Source organism: Trachurus japonicus, chromosome 7 (assembly GCF_045865225.1).
Source record: "Trachurus japonicus isolate A0001 chromosome 7, Traja_1.0".
In the NCBI taxonomy this organism is placed as follows: domain Eukaryota; kingdom Metazoa; phylum Chordata; class Actinopteri; order Carangiformes; family Carangidae; genus Trachurus; species Trachurus japonicus.
The window spans coordinates 10,841,271-10,865,254 of NC_140913.1; the positions used below are offsets into that span (position 1 = coordinate 10,841,271).

At 41.6% G+C, this 23,984-nt stretch overlaps 1 protein-coding gene across 2 annotated transcripts in view; it reads right to left on the reverse strand.

Moving 5' to 3' along the window:
• Nucleotides 1–23,984, reverse strand: part of LOC146984216 (plexin-A1-like) — a 269,653-nt gene that overhangs the window by 39,280 nt on the left and 206,389 nt on the right. For both annotated transcript variants that reach the window (XM_085781169.1, XM_085781168.1), the window contains exons 13-18: nucleotides 18,778–18,929; nucleotides 17,622–17,742; nucleotides 16,917–17,053; nucleotides 14,557–14,724; nucleotides 6,863–6,956; nucleotides 4,543–4,779 (exon numbers count right to left, since the gene is read on the reverse strand). In XM_085781169.1, the coding sequence (XP_085637295.1) occupies nucleotides 4,543–4,779; nucleotides 6,863–6,956; nucleotides 14,557–14,724; nucleotides 16,917–17,053; nucleotides 17,622–17,742; nucleotides 18,778–18,929 (909 nt within the window). The remainder of the gene's footprint in view (nucleotides 1–4,542; nucleotides 4,780–6,862; nucleotides 6,957–14,556; nucleotides 14,725–16,916; nucleotides 17,054–17,621; nucleotides 17,743–18,777; nucleotides 18,930–23,984) is intronic.

The following is a 23,984-nucleotide window of genomic DNA, read 5'->3' on the forward strand; positions in this document are numbered from 1 at the left end:
CAGCTCAAGAATATTTTCACATGGACAAAGATTGTTTTCGAGTCTTTTGAGTAAGAAATGGAGTGAGACACCATCAATACGTTTTATTTATGAATTGACTGTTACAGGTAAACAATAAAGTTATTCAATATGACTCTAATAGTTTTCCTCTATTGACTTGATTCTTTTGTCTGTAAAGGTGTAAAGAGAAGAGACATAAACAATAAAACTGCTCAGTATTAATGCAAAAATGCCATTACTGTCAGTGTCAACAAATTCACCAGACAACACAAGTCTTTAAAAGATGGAGCCATTTATTTCCATTATTCCCATGAGGAGGTGGGCACTATAGTTTTTAGCCACAGTTACTCACAAAGGAGTAAATAGTTCCTTTGTTGGTGACTAATTTCAGCAGTGGATGAATACAGATTTTGAAGTCTTTTATACAGCACGTGGGACAAAGTGTGTGAAAACTACTCGACTGTTACTCTTTAAAAAATGGCACTAGTATTCAATTATTCATTAAAAAAGTGTCAGACATATCCTAAACCAGACAGGTACTACAGTATAGTTTTACCAGACCTTGAGAAGTCAAACAGTTGATTGGGGACAATACAGCTGCAGATGAATACTCACCTGGCAAGGCAGGACAATGTACACTGCCCATCCAAAAAAAGGTCACACACTCTAATATTTCGTTAGACTGCCTTTAGCTTTGATTACAGCACACATTTGCTGTGGCATCGTTTTGATAAGCTTCTGCAATGTCACAACAGTTATTTGCGTCCAGAGTTTAATTAATTTTTCAAAGATTCTCAATGGGGTTAAGGTCTGGACTCTGTGGTCTCATTGGACCACATTTCTTCCAGTTTTTAATAATGCATTGGACAGTTCTTAACCCAGTTTAAATGGGCTCAGTAATCTCCTTAGATGTTTTACTTGCTTGATGCATGCCAATAATTTGACCCTTCTCAAACAGATAAACATATATTCCATGACCACAGGATGTGTCTTCAGACATGGTAGTTGAAGAAAATTTTGACTGAATCAGTTAGGGTTAAAAATAAGTTGTTGATAGCTGAAACATAATCATCCATGCAGGAATTATCCAATGGGAGGCTCTTACCTATTAGCTTAGATAAATCCAGGTGGAGACTGTGTTCTTTGGATGGGCAGTGTATGTCCCGTACATAACTGAATACACCGTGACTATTCAACTCACACGTGATCGTAACAGCTCTGGACAACAACTACTGTATGTTGCTCTATGGCACAGCAGAGGAATACGATACAAACACAGCTTTTGTCAGTGAGATCAATTGTCTGTTGGTCTTTTTGTAGACAACAAGCTGTAACTGTAGACTCAGTGATGTGCTGCCTTTGTGCATCTGATTGTGGTTTATTATGTTCTATGTTGAAGACAGAAAGAGGGAGAAAGATGAAAAAGAGGGAGATAAAAGGGCACTCATGCAGGAAAACACTAACACCCTCAACCAACCACATAGACCAGTGCTGCTGGTTTTTTCCCGCTGTCCACAAAAACTGAATTCCACACGTAAGAGACGTACAGGAGGTGTGTAAATTCTAACATTTGTCAATTTCAGTGCCGGTTTTTCATTTCAATATCAAGCCCAATTTGACACACACTTTGTCTGTGATGGAAGAGGGGACGGGCGAGGGAGGGGGGGCTAGTGGTGTGAAAATAGGGAAACCAAGTAAAAGCAAGAAAACAAAAAGCAACAGGGGGAAAGATGAATACAAAGAAAACAAGAGAGGAAACATGTCAAGAAAACATCAGGAGAGCGACGAGTGGAGAGAGCGGAGAACAGATTATGGAGTGAGGTAAAGAAAGATGTAGGGAATACACTCAGAAGTGAGAAAGGAGGGGGGAAAAAAGAGGAATAACTGGGAAACAAGAGCTAGTCAGAGAGCGAGACAGGGAGAGAGAGGAGATAGCTGCCGTGTCTCCCGCTGGCTGAGCAGTGGGACACAGAGACAGACTCCGTTTTCCAATCCCTTCGTCTCTGCAGGCTGCCACCCGGCCCTGCTCTGCAACCCTGTAAACATGCATCCCATTCCATCTCGCAACACACACACACACCGACACACACACGCAGAGTTCGAGCCACACACGCACTTGAGTCACAGCCACACACGGAGCTGTTGCCACACATACACACAACAGGCGAGAGGCATCACGCCGGGACATGCTCCCTGAGACGCACAAACACACGCGCAGGAAAGCACTCAAGAAACACCAAGACCAGATAAATATTTTTTCTCTCGCTAACACACCTCAATGAAAACACACCCGACACTTCAGATGAGAAATTAATTGCGTGGCGAGCGCAGTGCATGCATCTGAGAGAAACACTACCCCCACATCCCATCTCGCCAAATTGCATTTTTGTCCATCTCATCAGTGCTTCCACGAGGTAGGCTGTTCCACCAACAAGCCAAGCAGGAGATTTGGCAATTACTGAGAGGCTCTTTGCTAATACATTATCATTTAAGAAATAAATTATGATGGTTACGCTGTTTTAAATTTTTTCATGGAAATAAACACGGGCACACGCTCGCTGTGATAACACGAGAGATAGTCAAGGCAAATCTGAGAAACAAACTCAGAGAGGCTGAACCCTGAATTCAATGTTAATGTAACACATCAATGTGATATTGATCCAAAATAAATGAATAGTATATTGTCCCTTTATTGTGTAAACCCTCATTAAAGATGAAGTAAATGCGTGAAACCATTTGATTTGCTGTATACCCCACGTAGTGTCAGGAGTAAAATGCCTGATTTGTGCACTTGAGAGTTTTAGTTTTTTACCTCCTTAATAATTCTTTCACTAATCTGCTGGTTATTTCACATTCATAATAGCACCTATATTCCCTCCGAAACAGCCGCATTAATGCCTCTCCAATAACTCCTCCACTAAATATTTCAGGTGAGCTTCAGTGTGATAATATAATGACACGTGCACACGACTCGCAAATTGCCAATTAATTTCATATACTTATGTCCAATCACCGTTAATGAAAATGAAAACCAATATAATCCAAATCTCCTGGACTCTGGGCCCGTGTGCTGCCACGCTGCTCTTCCAGCGCTAGAAATTAATTACACAAATTGGAGGCAGCGTTATTTAAGAGGGCTCGAGGCTGCAGAGGAGGACGGCAGTCAAAGAAGTTACTGTTAGTTACTGAAGGACAGAAACAGGCCTTGGAAGGTGTGGACGCTTGCTTTCAGCTTTCAATTATGAATTTGTATGCTTTCTTTTTTCCTCCGAGAGACCTTCTAACACATTTGAGTGGATTTTTTTTCCTTTCTTATGAGACAATAATGCCAGTGAGCGTGTGTTTGTGTGTCGGTGAATGTAGCCCTTGCCATTATTAATAGAAGATTGGTTCAATATGTTTGAGGCTGTTGTAGTCAAGCAGAAAAACTATGTGCCTACCACAACCCAAGACTTTTTCTATGACTGCTCGGCATCAATACTCTGTAAAAAATGTATGAATTTAAATAATAAATGACATCTATATATTTTGTTGTTTGACCTTCTTTCATTCACTATGGTTAGCTATACCAGCCTCTAGCTCTGTTTACAATAAAAGACCGGGAACCTTGTCCAGTTTTATCACGCCATCTTCTTCTACATACTGAAAGTAACAACACGAGTCAAATTGTTACTAAGCAACTGTAACTGTGATTTTTGATGTCAAAATGGGCATGAGGCTCAGAGCGCAATACAGGTATTCATAGAGTTTGAGGTTAATGTGTATTTATTTGCTCTAACATAATATCCAACTGCATGTGAATCAGAAGTAACCAAATATTTCTTCTGGAGGCCAAGATGAATATCATCCAACAAGCTACTGTACATTTGTTTTGGGACTTACATTAATAGAAAATAAGTCCAGACTTCATACAGTAAGTCCAGCATGCTGTCAGTGTTTAGTGTGATGTTAGTAACTCTACCCAGCTGTCTGTTTTCAGGAAGGTTTACAGACAGCTAGCCTCACAAATGTAAAATGGACTAGGACTAACTACTCCGTGCCCTCTACATGGATCAGCATAAGCTTTAGTTTTACTATTTTTATCATAAGTCCCGAATGGAAGGGAGGTGGGGCTTACTGACAGGTCAGTTTGGAAGATTTCCCAGAGATGTAGAGAAACTCTGGCAAATCCCAACAGTCGATTCCATCATAGTGCTAAGATTGGGGAAAATTCATTTTTTTAATTTCCAGTGCATGTGCTTGTCATGTGAAGGATCTAACTCTGAAAAAACATCAAACTCACTTGAAATGTGCACCATTTTCAAAACACTATGTTCATTTCCCTGTGTCAGTAGCCCCCAGTCCCCCTGTGTGAGCTGTCTAAAGGCAGGACACAGCTCCATTATGGAGCATGTTAAAAAGTGTTTACAAAGCTCCCTAGATAAGTACAAGCCAAAGCGTTTTGCAAGGTAAGAACAACAGATCAGAGCAATGATATATTAAACTGAAATCTACAGAGGTGCAGAACAATGTTTTCAAAAATAACACTTTTGCCTTTCTGACCTTGAGAATGAGCGGCGACGTGGGTTTGAGCTCCAATATTCCAGAGGGACTCAGTGGTTCAAACACGGGGTCGGGGTAGTAGCTGAAAGTCTCATTGACTACGACCAAAGCGTTAACGTTGTCCATGTAGAACCCGATCTCGTCTGGGCCGGTGCCGGTCTCTGAGAAACCGAGCTCTGAATCCGCCACTGATGGAGCCAGGCACACCATGACCGAGTTGTTATACACTGTACAGTTCTGAAAGAGAGAGAAGAGAAACAAGCACAAGATAAAGGTCCCATATGGCATCAGTGACATTACTATGTAAATTACACTTTGATTATAAAGCAGGTTAAGGTTCCGTATATTGTTACTGTTAAAGTATCACAGCCTCAGTCCACAGAGAAATGTACACAGTCTGTATTCAGATACTGAGCCTGAGAACCAGCCATCAGCATTTCTGTAATTTTGTGAGGTCACGACAAAGCAGCCACTGCTTTCAACTACAAAACCCAACCTTGAGGGATTTGGTGGTTACCTGAAAACTGCTATATTTTTATTCTGTCAGCCAATCAGAGCAGGGTGATATCAAACTACATTGAGATGGTTTTCTGCTCTTGAACTACAAATGGGTCTTTTGGATATCAACAGAAAAAGTGAAAAATATGGGACCTTTAATGTTTTGTGTAAATCCACCATATTCAAATCTGAGGTAAAGCGCTGTAGATGAGAAGGGAAACAAACAAAAAAAACAACCCTTCAGTCCTATGAGGAATGGAGATACTTACAGAAAATGCACGTAACTACTCTTTCTAATAATCTTGTTATGACTATATTTACAAGGGTATTGTGCATAAAACAGGTAGCACAATGTCCTTTTAAGATACTGAGAATAACCTCCAGGCTATAATTTTCTTTAAAATGGATCTGTTGGGTATAATAACATCATTTTTGTAAATCAATGCCCCGTGAAACTGTGATGCTGATAAACTTGTTGAAAATGGAAATTGGATGGAAATTTATGATCAGCTGTTAATAATGGGCAGTGCACTGTGTGCATTTCCTTGTACCTGAGAATAATTCACATAATTTCTTTGGAGAACATGAATAAATTATGTCATGGCCATGTTTGCATTAATTCATATGCCTGTTTGGAAGGCCCTACAAATGCTTTTGCCTGTTTAAGACCATACAGATTTTTTCTTATCGAAAGGAATTTAATGAATAACTGATTCATTATTGATCCTTGTTAACGTGCAGCTAGGATAAATAAGCTTAGTGAACGAAAAAAAACAACAAGAAACAAACAAACAAAAAAAACACGGTAGATGCCTAACAAGAGATTCAGACCTGATACTGATCAAATATGTTAATACTGAATGAAAAAAATTGAAAAGATGCTGACAAGCCTTAGCAGGTTTTTTGAGAAGTAGAAAAGATGCTCAGTGGTTATTATGGCAGACTGATGATGTCTGCTGTGGCTAATCCTGAGCAAAACTCTGCAAGTTGCCTCATATACTGAAACCGAAAATGAATAGAAACCAAAGGTCTGTCTGGAGGCGAGACAAATGTATTGAAAAATGGAAAACACTACAGCATGTTTTGGAAAATGGCTGGCAGTTAAGCACTCGTGATTTGGAGTAAATGGGCGACAACATTCAAAAATACCAGCATGGTTCTTTAAGTGCAAAGTATCACTTTGATGGAGGGCTGTGTGGAATGCATTGGGAAGGCTGTTTGCCTCAATAAACGGCAGCTTTATCTCCAGATTGAAGTGCCTTAGGATTGTTTGAAGTTTAGTTCCCTAACCCTAACAGCTAAAGAGCTTCAACTCACGGTGACAATCACCAAGTGCTTTGTGAATATTATCCATAGAACCGATGAAACTCTTTGGCTTCTTCGGTGGGACTTTAGATTTTACGTGGATTTTTTTTCCCCTTTCTTCTTTATTCCCCAAAAGGTCCTGTTCACTCCCTCCCTCTCTCTCTCTCTCACTCTCTCATGCACACACGCACAGGCACACACAGTCTCTCTCATGTTGTCTCTTTTTGTGACACAAACACTCATGTGGTGCGGTGACATTTGAAAAGCTGTGTGGCCTGAGGTAGCGTTAGATGTCTGAGGCTGTAGCTGTAGAGAGAGGAGACGTGAGCCAAACACAGTTGTCTGCAGAAGTACTTGTGTGTGATGGGAGAGGTATGACTGATACATACATAAATATCTGAATTTATATGTAGAAATCCGTAATTCTGTATATATACACTGCATGAATATATAAGCATGTGCTTGCTGTGTCAACCTGTCTGTCTGTGGGGTGAGTGTCTGTTGCTTCCATACTCACATGAAAAGATTCTGCTTGCCCATACTTGGCCCTGATCTTCGGTTCTCGGATGGTTGCGAGGTTGGTCCCACTTACTGTCAGCAGAGTACCACCACTGTAGGGACAAAAAAGAGGAGAGTGGGTGGAGAATATCAGAAAAAGTGTCCAAAATGATGGTGAGTTATCAAGGCAAATAACTCTCTGTCTGATTCAGGATTTCTGATTGGCAGAAGTCAAATTTCACTGCAACAAATGAATGTAGTGTGTATTTGTGTGCCGTATATGGATGTTCAGGCAACAAAAGGCCTCAGGTTGAGGGGTGTGAAAAACTGTTGTTTTGTTAAAATGCTAATTAACTCATCATGTCATATTTTGTCTTCATAAAACCAACACCACAATCTTTCCCTAACCTTTAAATCCAGCTGTTACCCAAACATTACCACAAAAAAAACCAACGCTTAATAATGCTGGAGCTGCTCTGAGCAGATACTGTACTGCATGCGTGGATAAATGAAAACATTTCAGTGATTCATTCAGATACAATAAATAACAATTAATTAACTAATTATGTTAAAAGAAAACATAATCTTCACAGCATTATGTTTCACCAAAAGCATATTTGTTTTTGTAAATTAGATATAAATGTAATTTCTAGGGAGACAGGATTGGGTAACATGAAAAATGATGATAAGGAGCAGAATTAACACAGACATTTGCAGCGTCAACAAACAAAAATATTTTTCATAAAACTGCGAGGTTCAGCACTTTGCGTGTTATTAAAAACTTTCGACAGTAACAGCCTGACCACTTTGCAGGAAATAAAGAACACTTGGCTCCAAGTGTGGAGTGGAGTGCCCTGGGCATCAGGTAGGGCTCGGGGATGAAGTGTTTTATAATGGAGTTAACAGAGAAAAAAAAAAAGAAAGGAAAGAATGAGAACACGAGGGAGCACAGAGCGCTTGTGTGTGTGTGAGAGCGGATGTCAAAGGGAGGGAGGAGAAAGATGCTGAGTGAGAAAGGGAGAGATCCACAGAGGCATCGCACGTTCTTCGATCACAACTCCATCCACGGAGAGTATTCACTCGCCCTTGAGCCGGTGAAGGTCACTGCACCGAGCCCACTAAACTCTTATAGTACTTGGCTGGTGGATACTGAGGAGGCAGCCTCCCACCCTCTTGATGTATAATGTTTGAATCAATTCTGAAGATTTCATGTGTTTGTTGGAGTGTGTTTGTGACACACGTCTTGGGAAAACATTAAGCGCTCTTCGATGGTGTCCCATTGGTCTGATGCAAAATGATTTGCAGACTTGTTTCCTTTGCTGATGTCTGAGAAAGTTCCTAGTGCAGGGAAAGGACCATGAAGTCACAGATGAAATAAAATCTATATCATGGAGGACTCTTGACACTTGTAAAGACAATGGAGTTACTCTGTCCTTTTCACTGCAATACTTAAATTGGATTTATAAGGTTTTCGTGAAAGTCGCCTTACCTTCTTGATGCCTGCCTTCTTTCTTTTTTTTTACTGTGGTACTTCCAACTTCTGAGTAGGCTACTCACCTCGGTTTCTACTAGAAAACCACCGCCTTTCACTGCAGTGCCTCTGAGAAATATAACGTATGGGACTCCCTACCCCTACAGTATGTCTTTCTGCAGGTTTCCCATCACTTGGAGGAGGAAAGACTGTATAGTCTCTATCACTGCTGTCTGAAATGAAAGGCTGAGATAACAATGTATCAACTGTGCAGCTACCTTCCTGGCCATTGACACAAAAGCTTCTTTTTTTTTTTCAAGAAATGTTAAGTGAGCATCAAATGGGCATTCTGGGCCTTGGTGAAGGTTGTAGTTCTAATAGCCAACACATGTGTGGCTGGCTGGGGTGGGATGTAATACACCTAATTCTCTGCTCAGAGATGCCAGACTCTGACTGCTGCTTCCACTCTCTACACCTTAAAGACAAGGGTTTTTAAGATTTACTCCCTCTGTTGCTTCAGTGATACGAGCTCTCTGCAGGGGTGGGGAACTGCTCATTGTCACTTCCTAGGACTTTTTAACTAAGGAAGTCTCTATTCTGTAGACAGATTTGCCACACATCTCCTGATGTGCTGTTCTTTCAGCTTTTCTCATATATTGTGAAGCTTTATATCTGAGAATAATTTCAAACTTTTAAAAAGTAGACATCTTGCTATATCTTACCCAATCATCTTTGCAGACTCTACAGGAGCTGGCCTTATGAATAGCAACACTCTCCTTGTTCTTTATCAATTTATCCCTCTATCCCTTATTCAACAGTCGTTCTAGACTCATGATATCTCGAATGGCTAAAAGTAATCCAACTCTTATTATTTCTATGTGAAAGTGATGAACTTGCCACATAAATTATCCCCCGGCTTACTGCAATTTTACTGAAAAAGCGGCGAGTATTGTCACTGCTTTTACAAGCAGATGAATGGTGACCACTCACCCACTGCTTTTGAATCTGAGGATTAGGATGTAATAGCTTCTATCGACAAACCTTATACTGTCTCCAAACCAGTCTGAGATAACACACAGCCGTTTCTGACTCTCGGACAAATAAGGTAGGATGTTCCTTCGGTGATCCGATAGGTTGTTTTATCATGGACAGTTCCAAAGCCCCCTGCAGCTAATCGAGGCAAAATGTCCTCAGCTATTACAAAAAATGGTGCAGACAAAATGACTAGAACATAATGATAAGACATGGTATAGCGTCATGTCACTCACTGAGGCATCAGGCAAGTCTTCAACCCATCATCATCGCAGATAACAAGACACATCCCTTCATTTATCATGTATTACCATTGATTACCACTGTGATATACAGATGTCTTTTCAATGTAGACATTAATCTGATACACACTGGCTAACGTGAGACACCCATCCCTCACTCTAATCCAGGAAGATTTACAATAACATCAAGTGGTAATGATAGGGAAGCACAGTGTGTAAATGATAAAGATAGCTGTACCATCACCTGCATTGTTAATAGACAAAAGGCTCGAAGTCAGTATTCTTCTCAGATAAGACTGTTTTGTTTTTTTTGGCAGCTGGCCCATTACCAGCACAGGGAAATGAGTCTCATTCCTTCCGAGTCTCAGTGACTCTAGATGTTATTGTGAGGCATCAAGTCTTTCACTTTTATTTTGACAGCTGACACCGGCGTATCACTATTTGCTTCCACTTTATGCCATTTGCATGCACTTTTTGTGACACTGCACTCTTGTCATTTCCAGTACAGCACTGTAATCCTCAAGAGCCAAATTCAGCTTGACTGAACTGGAAGTGAGACTCTTCAAGTAACTGTGGCTGAGTGCCATGAAAATCTGCCATGATGTGGTGAAATTAATTCTGCACCAATCAAGCCTGTTCTGTCGAACAGAGTCTAATTAATGTTAAAAAGTTTAAGTTGTAATATTGTAAAACTTCCATCTAAAATCTTATAATGATTTTTTTTTTAAATCTCATTCTTTAATCTACACTCCACTTTGAATGTAAATTAGTTTTCTGATGTGCGACAGCCAAGTAACTGGATTCCTCCTCTATTAGTTCAGACTGTTGCCATGCAGTAATATCATTTATTTAGCTGAGTTATATTTTAATAATGCATATTTTTAATGAGTTGATTAAGTTTTATAACTGTAATACATAGCTCCATATTAATCTCAAGCACGTAGCTTTAGCACCTGTACGTTGTTGTAAAATGTAGGCTGCTCATATAGGAGAAGTAAACAAAAGAGAGAGATGAAGGCAGCTGGTCAACAAGGGGCCAGCCAAGATGAGGCCACATTCAGATGAACTAATTCTTAATTAGATGTTTATGTCACTGCCACAAAGCCATCATGGGGCAGAGCCGTCCACACTTATATAACACTGCCTGTCCTCTGCCTCCGTACTCCTCCTCCTCCTCCTCCTCCTCCTCCTCTCTGCTCTGCTCAGCTTGATGTATATTTGTGCTGAGTCCCTCTGTCCCTGCTGCTCCTCTCTTTGTCTAAGTGAGTCTCTTTAGCTCAGGTACATGCTTCAGGGAACAGACAACAAGACAATCAGGATAAACTCTCAGGGATAGCTGGGGAAATCCAACCACTGTTGTTAGCTTGTCTCGCTAGATGCTCCCTCTCCTTCTCTTGTCATCTCCTGTCCTCTCTTCCTGTTTTCCCCTTCTCTCCCTTCTCCTTTTTGTCGCTAGGCCCAGTCCTCTCACCATAACCGTTATTTATTTTTTGGAACATTTTTGCTAAGCTTCCTTGTAAGTTAACTGTGACACTTTTAGCTAAAATGGCAGTAGGGGATATAGAGGCTAATAAAGAAGCACACAGTTGAATCTGCTGTAAGTCTTCCCTTTGCTGCATAGCCAGCGTTATGTTCACCTATTGGTCTTGGAGGAACTTCAGCCATTGTTCAACAACATGCTTCTTCCTCGGGGAAGTCTGGATACTTCAGTGACTCATATTAGAAAGTGACATAACAGCCTGAACAAGGCCTGGCCTGGACCATGGCTATGTGTGTATCCAAAGTTGAACTTTTGTAAGCGTTGACACTTGAATTTGCACTGCAGACCACCAGAAAGCTGTATTAACAGTCTGACAGAAGAGCTAGAGAGCTTTTTCCCCCTTTAAATAGCTCATTAGCTTTGTTGCATCACCCGCTTTTCTTTAACCGTCTTCTGTTTCAGTATGAAATGTTCCTCAAAAGAGGCAGTCAGGTCTACCTACTTTCAGAGGACTTTGTCCCTTGTCCCTTTTTTTCTTCCTACGTTTGATCATTTGCACTTCCAGGATGTAGAGGAAAGCTCCTGCTCATTGCCCGATCACCTGCAATTAATGCAACCAGTTTGCTGATAGTTACGCAGATGCTGCACTGGAGAAGCAGGGAGGTTCAATGCCTTGCTTAAGGGCATTCTTTGACAGTACCTGCTGCAGGAATGGCAAGCACCCTCCTGATCTGCAGTCTGTTTGGGAGAATATCTGAATATTTTGGCCCAAAATTGCTCGTCTAACCTCTGCTGCAACCTAAATAGCTTCCCTCGCTGTCCCAGATGAGCACTCCTCATTGATTTATTTTTGAAGTGCTCTGTCTTCTTCCTAAATGGAAAATCATCAGCCAAGCACAATGATAATGCACTCTCTCTCTCCATCCCCTCTACCTCCCCCTTTCTCTTTTTCTCTTCTCACTGTCTTTCATCCACTCTTGCTATCATCACCCAAGCACAATGATAGTACTCTGGAGGCGTGCATGTATTCGCACAAAAGCAGACAATGAAGCAGATACGAAGAACTACGATGAAAACGATAAGACATCTCAGTTGTTGGTTTCTACCTGAGCCAACACGTGACACCGTGAAAAAGAGCAGTGGCTGAAAAGCATGGGCTAAATTAAAGCTTTTAGCTCAAAGCCACACACACACACACCCTTTGTGTATTACTGTTTTGTCGCTGTTTGTGAGGTGAGGTTGTGTTGGTTAGTGGTTTTCTCAGCCAGATGGAGGAGGGATCTGGGGCCAAACATCAGGGACTCTGGGAATCAGCGGGGCGTGTGTTTGTCTGTGTGTGTTTGTGCATGCTTGTGTCTGTTATATGCGGGATCATCACCCCTGAGTGAGTTTCCTCAAGTAGAACCCTAGTTTGGAGCTTCACAAACACACACAAACACGTACCCTCACAGTGGGTGTGGAGGGCAGTGATTGGGCCTTAGCTGCTTCTTGGCCAGCTCTCCCGAGCAAAGGGAACAGGGCAGGATTCATCAACACTCTTCTCTAACAAGCTCTTCATCTATCTGCTACCATGATCTACTGATGAGTCACCACAGGGAAGGAGGCAACACAGAGAAGGAAAGGAAGGAGGAAGAAGGAAGGAGGTAAAATGAGGGGAAACGGGGCAGTGTGGTGGCCTGTTTCAACATCTTGGAATAAATGAAGAAAGTAGGGAATGAAAAAAGACATATATGAAAAAAAAAACATCAAGATAGAAGAAGTAGGTGCCGTATGTATATGGAAATGTACATAGACTAACATAATGCGGCAGAATGTAGAAAAATAGTGGCGGTCCTTTGCGAGTTGACATCCAGCTGCAACACTTCAAGACCCAGGATTCCGACAGGCCTTAAATCACACAAGGGCCATCAGGGGCAAATAATGAGTGCGCATTTGTGAATTTAATAAATGCTGTGGTAGTGGGTGAAAAATCAACCACATATGTGCCCGAGACAGGATTCAAATCACTGATTAGTCCGAGGCACATTAAAATCACCCAATGTCCCACAGAGAAAAGCTGCTGAGGTAAGGGATAGGGTTCTGCAGTGCCAAGTATCTGTCATAAAGACCCGTGTGTGAGTGTGTGAGTGTTTGTGTACGTGTGCGCGTGTGCCCTCCACTGTCAATAAATCTACTTTAATGCGAAACCTTTGCTTGTGTGTGGCGCTCTCCAGCGATGCTGCTGTCATGTTCAATGCTGAGTAGTGGAGGGTCTTAATTTATTTAGCGTAGGGATACACGCTGCAGCATCGCATGACAGGCTGCGGAAAGCTGAGTGTGAAACCGAGAGTTGCATTAGTTCAGGCAGAGAACTTTAGCCTCACATATTATCAGCTGATCAGCATTAGCTGCCTCTTCAGTCACCAATCACGTTCAAACAATTAATGGGCTGTGTAATCTGACAAGCTCGCACTCCTCATTTTGGGATCAACGGAGCTGCTGCTGCTGATTTCCTCCACTTAAAAAAAAAAAAGGTTTTACTAGAGTTTGATGAAAAATCTCCAGAGGCACTGTCAATTTGCCACGATCCAAACCTGCTGTCAGAGCTCACATCTAAGTACTTATGTTTGCCTCAAGAACCCTTCCTCAAATTTGCACTGATAATGCTGCTGCGTCACCAGCACTACCATAAACGTCAAGGTCCAAACCTTGTTTTCCTCCAGCTACTAACCCATCAGAACATCCACCCAGAACTCAGGCATGAATCTCTGTCTGTCTGTATTTTGATTTTGTCGACGGCCGCTCGTCCAATTGACTGCAAACTTTGCAGGTGTATTGCTCGAGGCCAAAAGAAGCGAAGAATTGATTGTGGAGTTTTTTTTTTTTTTGGGATGAACAGCTTTAAAGTATAGAAGCTTCAAACATTGCTTTTCTTGATGTGACGGAAATGGCAGAGCTACATAACAAGGGCAGTGCGGCAACCAGACTATTTACAGCGCTCAGGTCAGGGTTTTAAGAAGGGCCGACAGCACTTTCCCCACCATCAGCCAGACGCTATCGGAGCAGAGCAGCCAACCCCACCAGTAACAAACAAGACAGACTGCAGGGTGTGTTGCTCAGGAGCAGTGTGAGGCTGTTTGGATGATGTTCTCCAGAAAGAGGCAAGCTGGATCGACACAGGCCAAGCAATCAGCCCCTATACACAGGCGCATTTTGAATGGGCAATGCACTAGTTAGACACAACTGCAGTTGTTTGGTGCATTTATCGAGCTCCCTGTAGGACGTTTCCAACATTGATTCATTTTTGGAGCAACAGCCATTTGTTGCTATAACTTATCAAATATTCTCTGTCAACCAAAATCTGTTAATTAGTGAGATGATAAGTTGCCAAATACAAATTATTGAGCCAAGCCAGTTGTGAGGAAGTCTAGCCTGGGCTACAAAATGAACCTAAATGAGCTTAATACAACAATAACAGCTAAATAAATGATTACACAAAAGTGGCTTACCTGGCAATGCTCCAGTCAGGTTCAATCCTCAGGACTGTAGGGTCTTCGGTGTAGTTAAACTTGACTTCCGGGTTTCTGAGCTCAGCGTCGTCAATGTCCACCAGGACTGAAGAACTGCCTGGTGCCAGTCCAGCTGGGGTGACACACACTATCTCACGGGCGTTCCTCCTGGATGGACAGAGGAAGGGGAGGAACAAGTTGAAGGAAGGTGATCAACAAGTGTCGAACCCAAACAACTTTATCATATTTTGAACTTTTTAATCTATATCAGTTCTGCTTCTTCGAGGAAAGACGAGAACTGAAGTAAAAATGACTTTAGCAAAACCAACAATTCACATAACAGAGAGAAGAGCAGAGAGAGTTGACACACTTAATGATTTGCTCATTGTGCTTACTTACTGTAATTACCAGTGTCTTGCCTGGGAAGCCAATTAATCTTATTCCCTTAAAATCATATGCCGCTAATTTGATTAAATAAAGCCATTGGTGACCAGTGCATGTCAGCCCAAAATAGCCTGTTAAATCCCGTAAGCTGACCAGTCTCCTGGCCTACGGCATCGCAGCATCACAGTTGGTTAATTACAGTTGCAGCTTTTAAACGCAGCACTGTGAGCCATTCGCAATAATGTACAGTATATTGCATGTCCATTGTACTGTCTGTGGCATCACTTACACCTTTGTATTAATCGATGATCTAGGTTGGGATATTGATATTTAACCCCTAGGTGTTTGCATTTAGGGTACATAAACAGCTGTTCATGTTGTATCTCAGATACTGTATCAAAATGCAAATCAGTTAGGCTGGTCGGTGGGAATAACGTCTTGGATGGCTGTCACTCATCTAAAAATATCTTATATAATAATATACTTTTTGAAGATATCATTTTCTGGAGGTTTATTTTTAAAGTATGTGATAACACTGAATTGATTGTATTGGCTGATATGAGGCAGCTCATACAGTGGATGGATCTTGTTATTAAAATTAATAATAAAAAATGAAAAACACATTTAAACAAGCAGTGAAGGCTACTTCAGTAAAATGTGAAAATAAAAAGAGGAAATAACAGCTCTAACAGCAATAACAGCCCTGTATATTATGACTAATGTAACCCTTCCTCCACAGCCTGTCATTCTTTTATATGAGAAGAAATGGGATAGCTTTACTGTGGGGAGGATTAGAAAGATGAAGAAAGAAAAACAGGGAGCTAAAGTCATGTTTAATGAAGTTTGTACCTGCTCTGATTGGTGCTCGGGAAAAGATCGGTGCCACCAGTCACAAACACTAGGGGTTGGAAAGAGGTTGTGTGTCTGTGTGTGTGTACTGTATGTGCTGTAGATGTGTGTGTCCGTGCTTGCATGTCCCACAGGCAAAATAACATTTTCAACTGCAGTCTTGTGCGCAGTCCCCAGTAGCTACATTATCTAATATGTATTTAGCACAGTTGAGTGGTGGCTGCTTTTCTGGGCCATGACTTCACAGGAGCGACATGTGCGTGCGTGCATGGATGGGTTTGTGTGTGTCTGTGTGTGTGTGTGCGTGTGCGCATGTGCATATTTGTGTGCACGTACACTTTAATGTAGTAGTGCACATTCTATTGTGCCTCTATACACCAAAGCAGTCACACGGAGAGAGAGAGAGTGTGACAGAAAGAGGGAGAAAAAGGGTGAGCCTGTAACCATGGCAACCCCATTCACAAAGAACGCATGCCCCAGCAACAATCGCAAGATGCCACAAACACAGTTACACAGTGAGTGTGCAACAGATAAAGACAGAGCTGAGGTGAGCGAACAGTCGCGGCGATGTTGGATTACTGCGAGGAGGCTGCGGCACAGAAATGACACTGTGACATCAAAGCTAGCACACACTTGCTTCAATGGAGATTAGCTACGAGAAGCTAATCCGTGCATTTGACATGCCAGCAACTGTGGTGATAGTTTGGAATTTTTTCATTGCGCTAGATTAGGAAAAGCTGGTGTGAGTGCAGACAAAGGGATGCTGTGTGTTTGCAGGCTACACACACGCTTAAGCACAAACAGTCGTGAGCATCCCACCACCACCACACACACACAGATATGCCATCAGCTGACACATTGGTTACATGCTTACATGTACGTGTAACATCTTTATGATGATGACAGGTTTTGCACATAAACAAATCCTTAAAAAGAGCATGTTTATTCATATACACATATTTTCTATTTCTATTCATCTCAGCATTTTCTCCAGTACCTTCAGTCATAGTTATGAACATGTTTTACTATTTTAAATATTCTTTATGATGTTCCCATTTCTCCACCATGGGGGTGATTAAAATTTCATTCAGATGGGAGAAAAAATAAAATCAAAAATTGATCCTCACTTCTTGAAGTAGCAGGGCTGTGGTCCTATGCTGACAGACACGTAGCTGCCTGCGTTCAGGTTGCTCCCCTCAATGGTTACCCGGGTGCCGCCAGAAATGGGCCCCTGAGACGGCTGGATACGGGTGAAGTACGGAGTCTGGACGAGAGAGGAGATAAACACAACTTCATTTTCATAGCAGTGGATGAAAACCTACATGATATACTTTGCAAATATAAAGTGGCCTTCAGTACGGCATTAAGTACCATTCTCCTAAACTGAATAAGTAGAATCAAGAGAGATAAGAATCAAGATAAATGAGATGACATTAAAAAAGTCAATAATACATAGGTTATTGTAATAGCTGATATTGACAAAGTCATTAAGGCAAAACAAACAGGACTTAAAAAAGCTTGAAGACGAAGCACTGAGCATTGCCAAAGGACCTGCTCATTTAGCTTTTAGTATCCATGGTATTTAAACTTTAATGACACAATGGTCCTCCTTAAAAATGATGGTAGTGGAATTAAAAACCAATAGTAACTTTAAAAGTAAATGGTTTCTACAGAATTCTTGCAATGAGCTTGTGTGATCACTTCATTTGACAGCATCGGTCTCAAGGTAAATCATTTCACTACCTGGTGGAGAACTTTTCAATAGAGCAGAATCAACGTGACTCTTATAGAAAAACAGATCCAACAAAAGAAGCTTGTTGCATTGTGCTTACCACAAAGGTGAACGGCCTTGGTGACAGGGCTCTATAGTCGTTGATGCAGTCTCTCACACACACCTCCACCTGAGCTTCTTGGACCCTGTAGCCCGTAGCGTCGTTCAGTAGACACACTATTCTGTAGATGATAGGAAGAAATTGGAGGTCAGGGTGAAGGTTTCATTGTTTTTGTTGTTTTCTTTCTTTGGTCTCTTTAATAATAGATTCGCCTTATTAATGAACCACTTTGCAGAGTTACACAATTGTGCCAACAAGATAGCGAAAGCAAGGACATACTGTACATCAACCACAAAGGACGAGCACATCCACACGCGGCCAATTCGCTTCCCTGATAAACCTGCAGTCCCTGTACTGTGTGTTCTAGACGCTCTAGAGCTGAGTGATTGGTCGGTCACGTGACCACGGCAGGCTTTGTATGCATAGAGCACTGCACAAAAAAAAAATCTGACACGATAGATTTGAATCCATGTCTCAGGAGTAGTGAAGAAAGTAAAAAGAAAACAAAGCGACTCTGACGAGGACAGAGGGGAGGATATAAAAAGAAATATGGCAATGTTAGAAGCGGCGCAGGCACGTCAAGAATAATGTGTAAAATAACTGATGTGTGTGTAATATTTGAATAGGGATGCCCTCTATCTCAACATGCATCATTGCCCAACTAACTGCACTACAGAGAGATTGTTTGATCTGCGTGAACCCAATTCCTCAGCCGTGTAGGACCCAGCAGAGGAGTAAATGTCAGGATGGAGGGATGAGAAAAAATAAAGGAAAGAGCATATGTAGGGAGTAATGGAGGGGAACGACAGATAGAATTTACAGACACACAAAACCACCCTCCCTGATGTCACTATCTTCTCCGCTCGCTGAATAAGGCTGCGCATATACACGTTTGATTGGTCAGGATGAGAGAGGCGCAGGCAGGATGCTGCTGTGCTGCCTTTGGTGTATGTGTGTGTGTGTGTGTGTGTCCTCAGATCTATGAGTGTGTGTTCTGGTAAGAGACAACTGCTGTCTGTGTGCACCTGAAAATGCATTTTTCTGAGTATGTGCACTTTGTGAGCATATACACCTCAGTGCCATTTACATTCTCTGTGTGTACGTGTGTGTGTGTGTGTGTGTGTGTGTGTGTGTGGCCTCCTGCTCCTCTCCTTACCTTTCTGCACTCACGTACTCCTCCTCAACAGGCACACAGGGCACCTTGCCCAGCCTGACGCCCATCTGGATGTCTCGAAACTGCAGACCCAGGTTCTCCCCCAGGATGGTCACCCTGGTTCCCCCTTGGCGAGGCCCCGTCTCAGGGAACAACTGCAAAAAAAAAACAAAGGGAATTAAGAAAAACTAAGAGAGACAGAAGAATCATTTTTTTTTACCCATTTCTCTTGTGCATGCAAACACAATTTACACTGACATAAGTAAACACACACAAACTCACATTAACAACAAAAGAACGCTGCACTCAAACAGTTTAAAATGAAAATAGTCCCCACAAGTAACGCAGAGAAAAACACACAGAGCTGACAGCCTACCCCAGACACACACAAACACACACACACACACACACAAACCACACAGAATTGCCCATATCAGGTGATTCAAGTCTTAATGAAGAAGAATCACCCCCTTGCCTTTGAAAAACACTGAATATGATAAAAAGAGAGGGGGCGAAAAAACAAGTTATGCTGACACACAGAACCAAACCGGCGTCATCTCGGGGGTTTAATTGAAACTTATTACAGCGGCTTGGCTTTGTCACCGAGGCTGTGGCGCTGTAACGTACAGCCGCGTCGCCGACCCGTAATGTGATTTATCTAGCCAGATTATGGCGCGTAACGGGGACAGGTGTGGTGTGACAAAACAAATATGGTGACTGATGGACGGTGGCTGTCACAAACACGCACACACATTACGGCACGGACATCCACACGCAAACCTAATCCCTAACAAGCATCACAAGGTAATTATGTATAATCTGTCCATTGCCCTGTTCTCCTGCAGTGCTTGGCTGAGCAGTCAGTGCAGTGTGGAAATGCAAAGTCAGGCACTGACAGTGTGAAGGGATACTGCTATTATTATAGAGCAGAAAGTTATTAAAAAAAACAGACCTTGACAAATTTCAACAGTATGGACCAGTTTGGAGGATGAAAAATGTGTCTTGTCAGGTAAATGAGATATAATTCTAAACTCTTATACGGAGGCAGTCATCAGTCACCTCTTTTTTCTTGCACCCTGCTTCAGAAGCAAAGGCCACACTGCTGGCTCATGAACAGAAACTCATAAACTGTAGCATTTAGACCTCTAATGTAGTTACCACATATTACGTGACATACACAAAGACAAACAGATGTTTTAGAACACATAAATATCATTTAATTTTTCATAATTCAATTTCAAAATAACAGGTAGTGTTTTTTATTGCCCTTTATTCACACTTGTGTCTTCCCACAACAGAAATCAATACGAGCAAAGTTCATCTAAACACTGCTGCAGAAGTTCCCACTGATGTGTTGCACTTGCAGGTCGGTTTACTTTCACCTTCAGACTGAAATTCTGGTCATCCGTTGTTACCTGTCTTTTTCTCTAATAACAACATACAGTGCTGCGTCCTGCAGTGCAATACCAGCCTAATGATGCATCAGGTGTTTAGTCACACAGTTTGTTAACACACTGCCTTTGTACAGGAAGAGGGTGTGTAAGTCATTGTCCTGTTCCATTGTTGCCTTTCCTTTTAAATGTGCACAATGTTTGCCTTTCTTTTTTAGCCTACAGTGTATATACTGTAATGGGTTATTGGGTAAAGCTGACCGGTCGTGTATATTTATATAAATGTACCAAATAAGCTTTGTCTCAAAGTCTGTGGTACAGTAAAAGCCTTAGTAAATCATATTAGAAAAGCCTTAATGAGTAGAATAAAAAAAACTGACTTGCAGTAGTACATCAGTATCCAAAAAGACTTTCACCAGGATCATCTCATATCTCCACAAACTTATGTTCTTACAATCATTTAAAAGATGCTATAATCACACAGGAAAACACACATATGGGTACTAAATCTTTTCAAATTCAATATAATTACCTAATGATTTTTTTAAATGAACTTAATGCTCATCTTGCCAGAAAGCTACTGAACATGAGTGCGACAGATTGCCAGACAGACCACATCTTGGACGCTGTTGCGTGTTAGGAGCAAAAAACACAATACATTTGGCAGCATTGTGCGAGGGATGGGCATTAGTTTCCAATACACAAAGACAGAACAGCTCCAGGCAGACATTATCTGCTTCGTGTTTAAGAGGAAGAGAGATATAGTCATGTCTGAATGTATCAAGCGTTTTGTGTTGGAGTTTTAAACTGGTACCTCGCATCCCACAATGTAAAATCATCTGCAGAACAACATGGAATGAACTGAATGGAGAGACCACGAGGGAGACACAGAGAGAGGAGTGGAGCTGGGGATAATGCTGCCTACTATTTGGAAGCTGACTCACGTTGGAACCTCAGGCGCCACTGGAGCCTCAGCACTTTGGTTCCAGAAACACAATAGCTGGTAAACACTGACCGGAGTGAGTAGCCATCGAGCTCTAGGGTACGATATGGACAACAGATGTCAGGGTGTAGAAATGGAGCTTCAGATGGTTTTGGAAGAATGAAGCTATGCTACCACAAAACACATTAGCAGCTAGCCACTGAGGCCTGGGATATAAACACTGGCAAAGCCACAGACAGACAGGCAACAGAGGGAGAGAGGGAAGAGTGAGTGCTGCTAAAACGGATTACCAACATCACCACTGAGGACGATGGAAACAAATACTGTCAAACCAACACACACAACAGTCAGTGGGAAAATAAATGTAATATTGCAACATAACTGCTTAATTATTTTCACTACTGATGCACTTCAGTGACCAGCCTCCATTCATGTATCAAACTGTACTTTAAAGGTCACATAATATTGTAAAAAGGGATTTCAATGTTGTTCTGAATCTTTACCTGGAATCTGTCATATTTCAGAGGTGCTCTTAAGCAAATTGAAGCTTTAAATAGTCAATCATAGCAGTAAGATTTGGCTTCAATTATAACCACTTAGAAGAAAAAGGAACAGCTGTGGTTCCTCTTTAGTTTTACATGGCCAACATCACTGTAGTTAAGTGTCCAGATGTGTATTTATTTGATGTACTGTCATACTTGTGTAGCCTCATTAGTATATCATTGGCATTGACAGGATATCCAGTAGGTACAAATAATCAGGTTTCATGGTTCCTGTTTTATTATTTAAAATGAAAGACAGACTGCATTTTTAAATGCTTAGATTTCTGTTGCCACTTTCAGTGAAGCTGTTACTCAGCTAAACGAGCTCGGGTGCTTGTGGTGGCTCCATGACCATCTGTCACTACTCATCCATATTTGTGAGGAGATAGGTGAGGTTCTGATAGCCGGGGCATATGTTGCGCAAACTACCACTTCATGCACTCAGCACGATGGGACCCAAACAAGAACTGGCAATCTCAACATCCCTCAAAAACCTCAGAGGGGGGAGAGAGCGAGACTGAGAAGATGATTAAAGCGTTGGATGCAGAATGGCTAACCAACAGTAAGTGGAGCTGCTGACCAAACACAGATGCCTTTCATACTCCATGGAACAAGGACACTTAAGTAAGCAATAACATTGCCTCTAATCAACCACAATATGATATCTAGCTATGTATCTGAAACCTGATCCATGTGGTATACTGTAGAAGATGGAGCAAGTCCATTATACAGTACCTACACGCTGTTATGACTGACAGATTGTAATGGTTGGGTAGTACCATAATAATGTTCCTCTAACATCTGAGAGTGGATTTCCATTGCAACCTCACAACAACTCTTGGAAGTATAAAAGTATGGCACCACATAACAAGATAACTAGCGCTCACTGAGCCTGCAGGCATGCAGACAGATGCCACAGTGTGGAAATGGGATCTCAAGCAGCTTTGGACTCACGTTGCAGTGATTTGACACAACACCACTACATCCAGGCCACATAACCACCACTCTCTGGGGAATGTTAAGTACAAAACGCCCTGAAAATGGGTTTCGGTAGATCGTGATCCGATACAACAGAACCGCATTTAAGTACTAACTAAGGAGCCTGAGGATAAAACTGCAAAAGGATAACAAATATAATTGTTCCACATGAACAACCAAACTGATCTCGGACATGACTGACAAAAGGACCACAAATGCCTGTGGAGTAAAACACAGTCTCTGCCAGCAACTAGCTGCTAACCACAGAACTATATAGAGGTAATAGCCAGATATTGACACTGAACAGCATTTTTTCCCCCTGGTATTTATTTTTATTTCTCCATCATTTGGTGTGAAACTGCATTCCATATGAGTTGTTTTGTTTTTGGGGCAGCATTTGGTTTGGCTCAGAACAATCAATAATGATTTACTTCTACGTATCTGGCTGCTCTGACGCCATTTTCGGTCAACACTGAGGGTAAATTAGTCATCAGAGTTATCAGAAGTTGAGACACCCACAGTCAAAATTGACAATGCACAGATGAGTGATGAGAACTGGACCTCCCACCGCCTTGTCCACTGAATTCCAATTTTAAGGCACATCAAAGCTGAAGGATAACTATGGCTGCACATAAATCAGATTTGAAAGTATCAATAAATGCAATGTATCTTTTTATTGATTATTATTCCTTACTATGCTTGGAAACTTTTTAGGATTACACAAAGAACCACTCACCAGTAATCCAGTGGAGGTAAAGCACTGTGGTGTCACTTTGTGGTGATGTAGACTTTATATTGCAGTCCTGACCGCATAGTAGCCACATCAAATCATCAATATTATAACGGTGGTTTCCTAGAAGTTCTACAGTACGTATAGTGTGTATGTGTGTGTGTTCTGTCACATGGTAATCTTGCTGTGGTCGCTGTGCTAACCACATATGAGCCATGGAAGCAGCAGCAGCTGCTGTTAAAAACTGCTGGTAAAGTTGTTTATGTGGTTAAAAAAATAGTTTGAGGAAACTGCTAGCAAACAGGGCGTACGGGAAATTCAATTTGCAAGGGAATTTTTTTATGGGTTTGTTTTCTTCCTTAGGAAAAATGCCTCAAACAAATAATCTATGACTGTCATTATTATGTTCAAAAATATTTGAAAAAAGAAAGCAAAACTGGGAATTTTGTACAGGAAGTATCAACTTTATAAATATGGATTTTAGTTTGTTGGACACCAATGTTAATTATTCTTGTCTGTGACAGGATCAACTGAGCCCATTTTAATATGTTGAGACTCTTTTGTGATTAACCTACTGCATACAGGACAGGCAGTACCTTTGAGTATGAATGGAGTAAAATGTCATT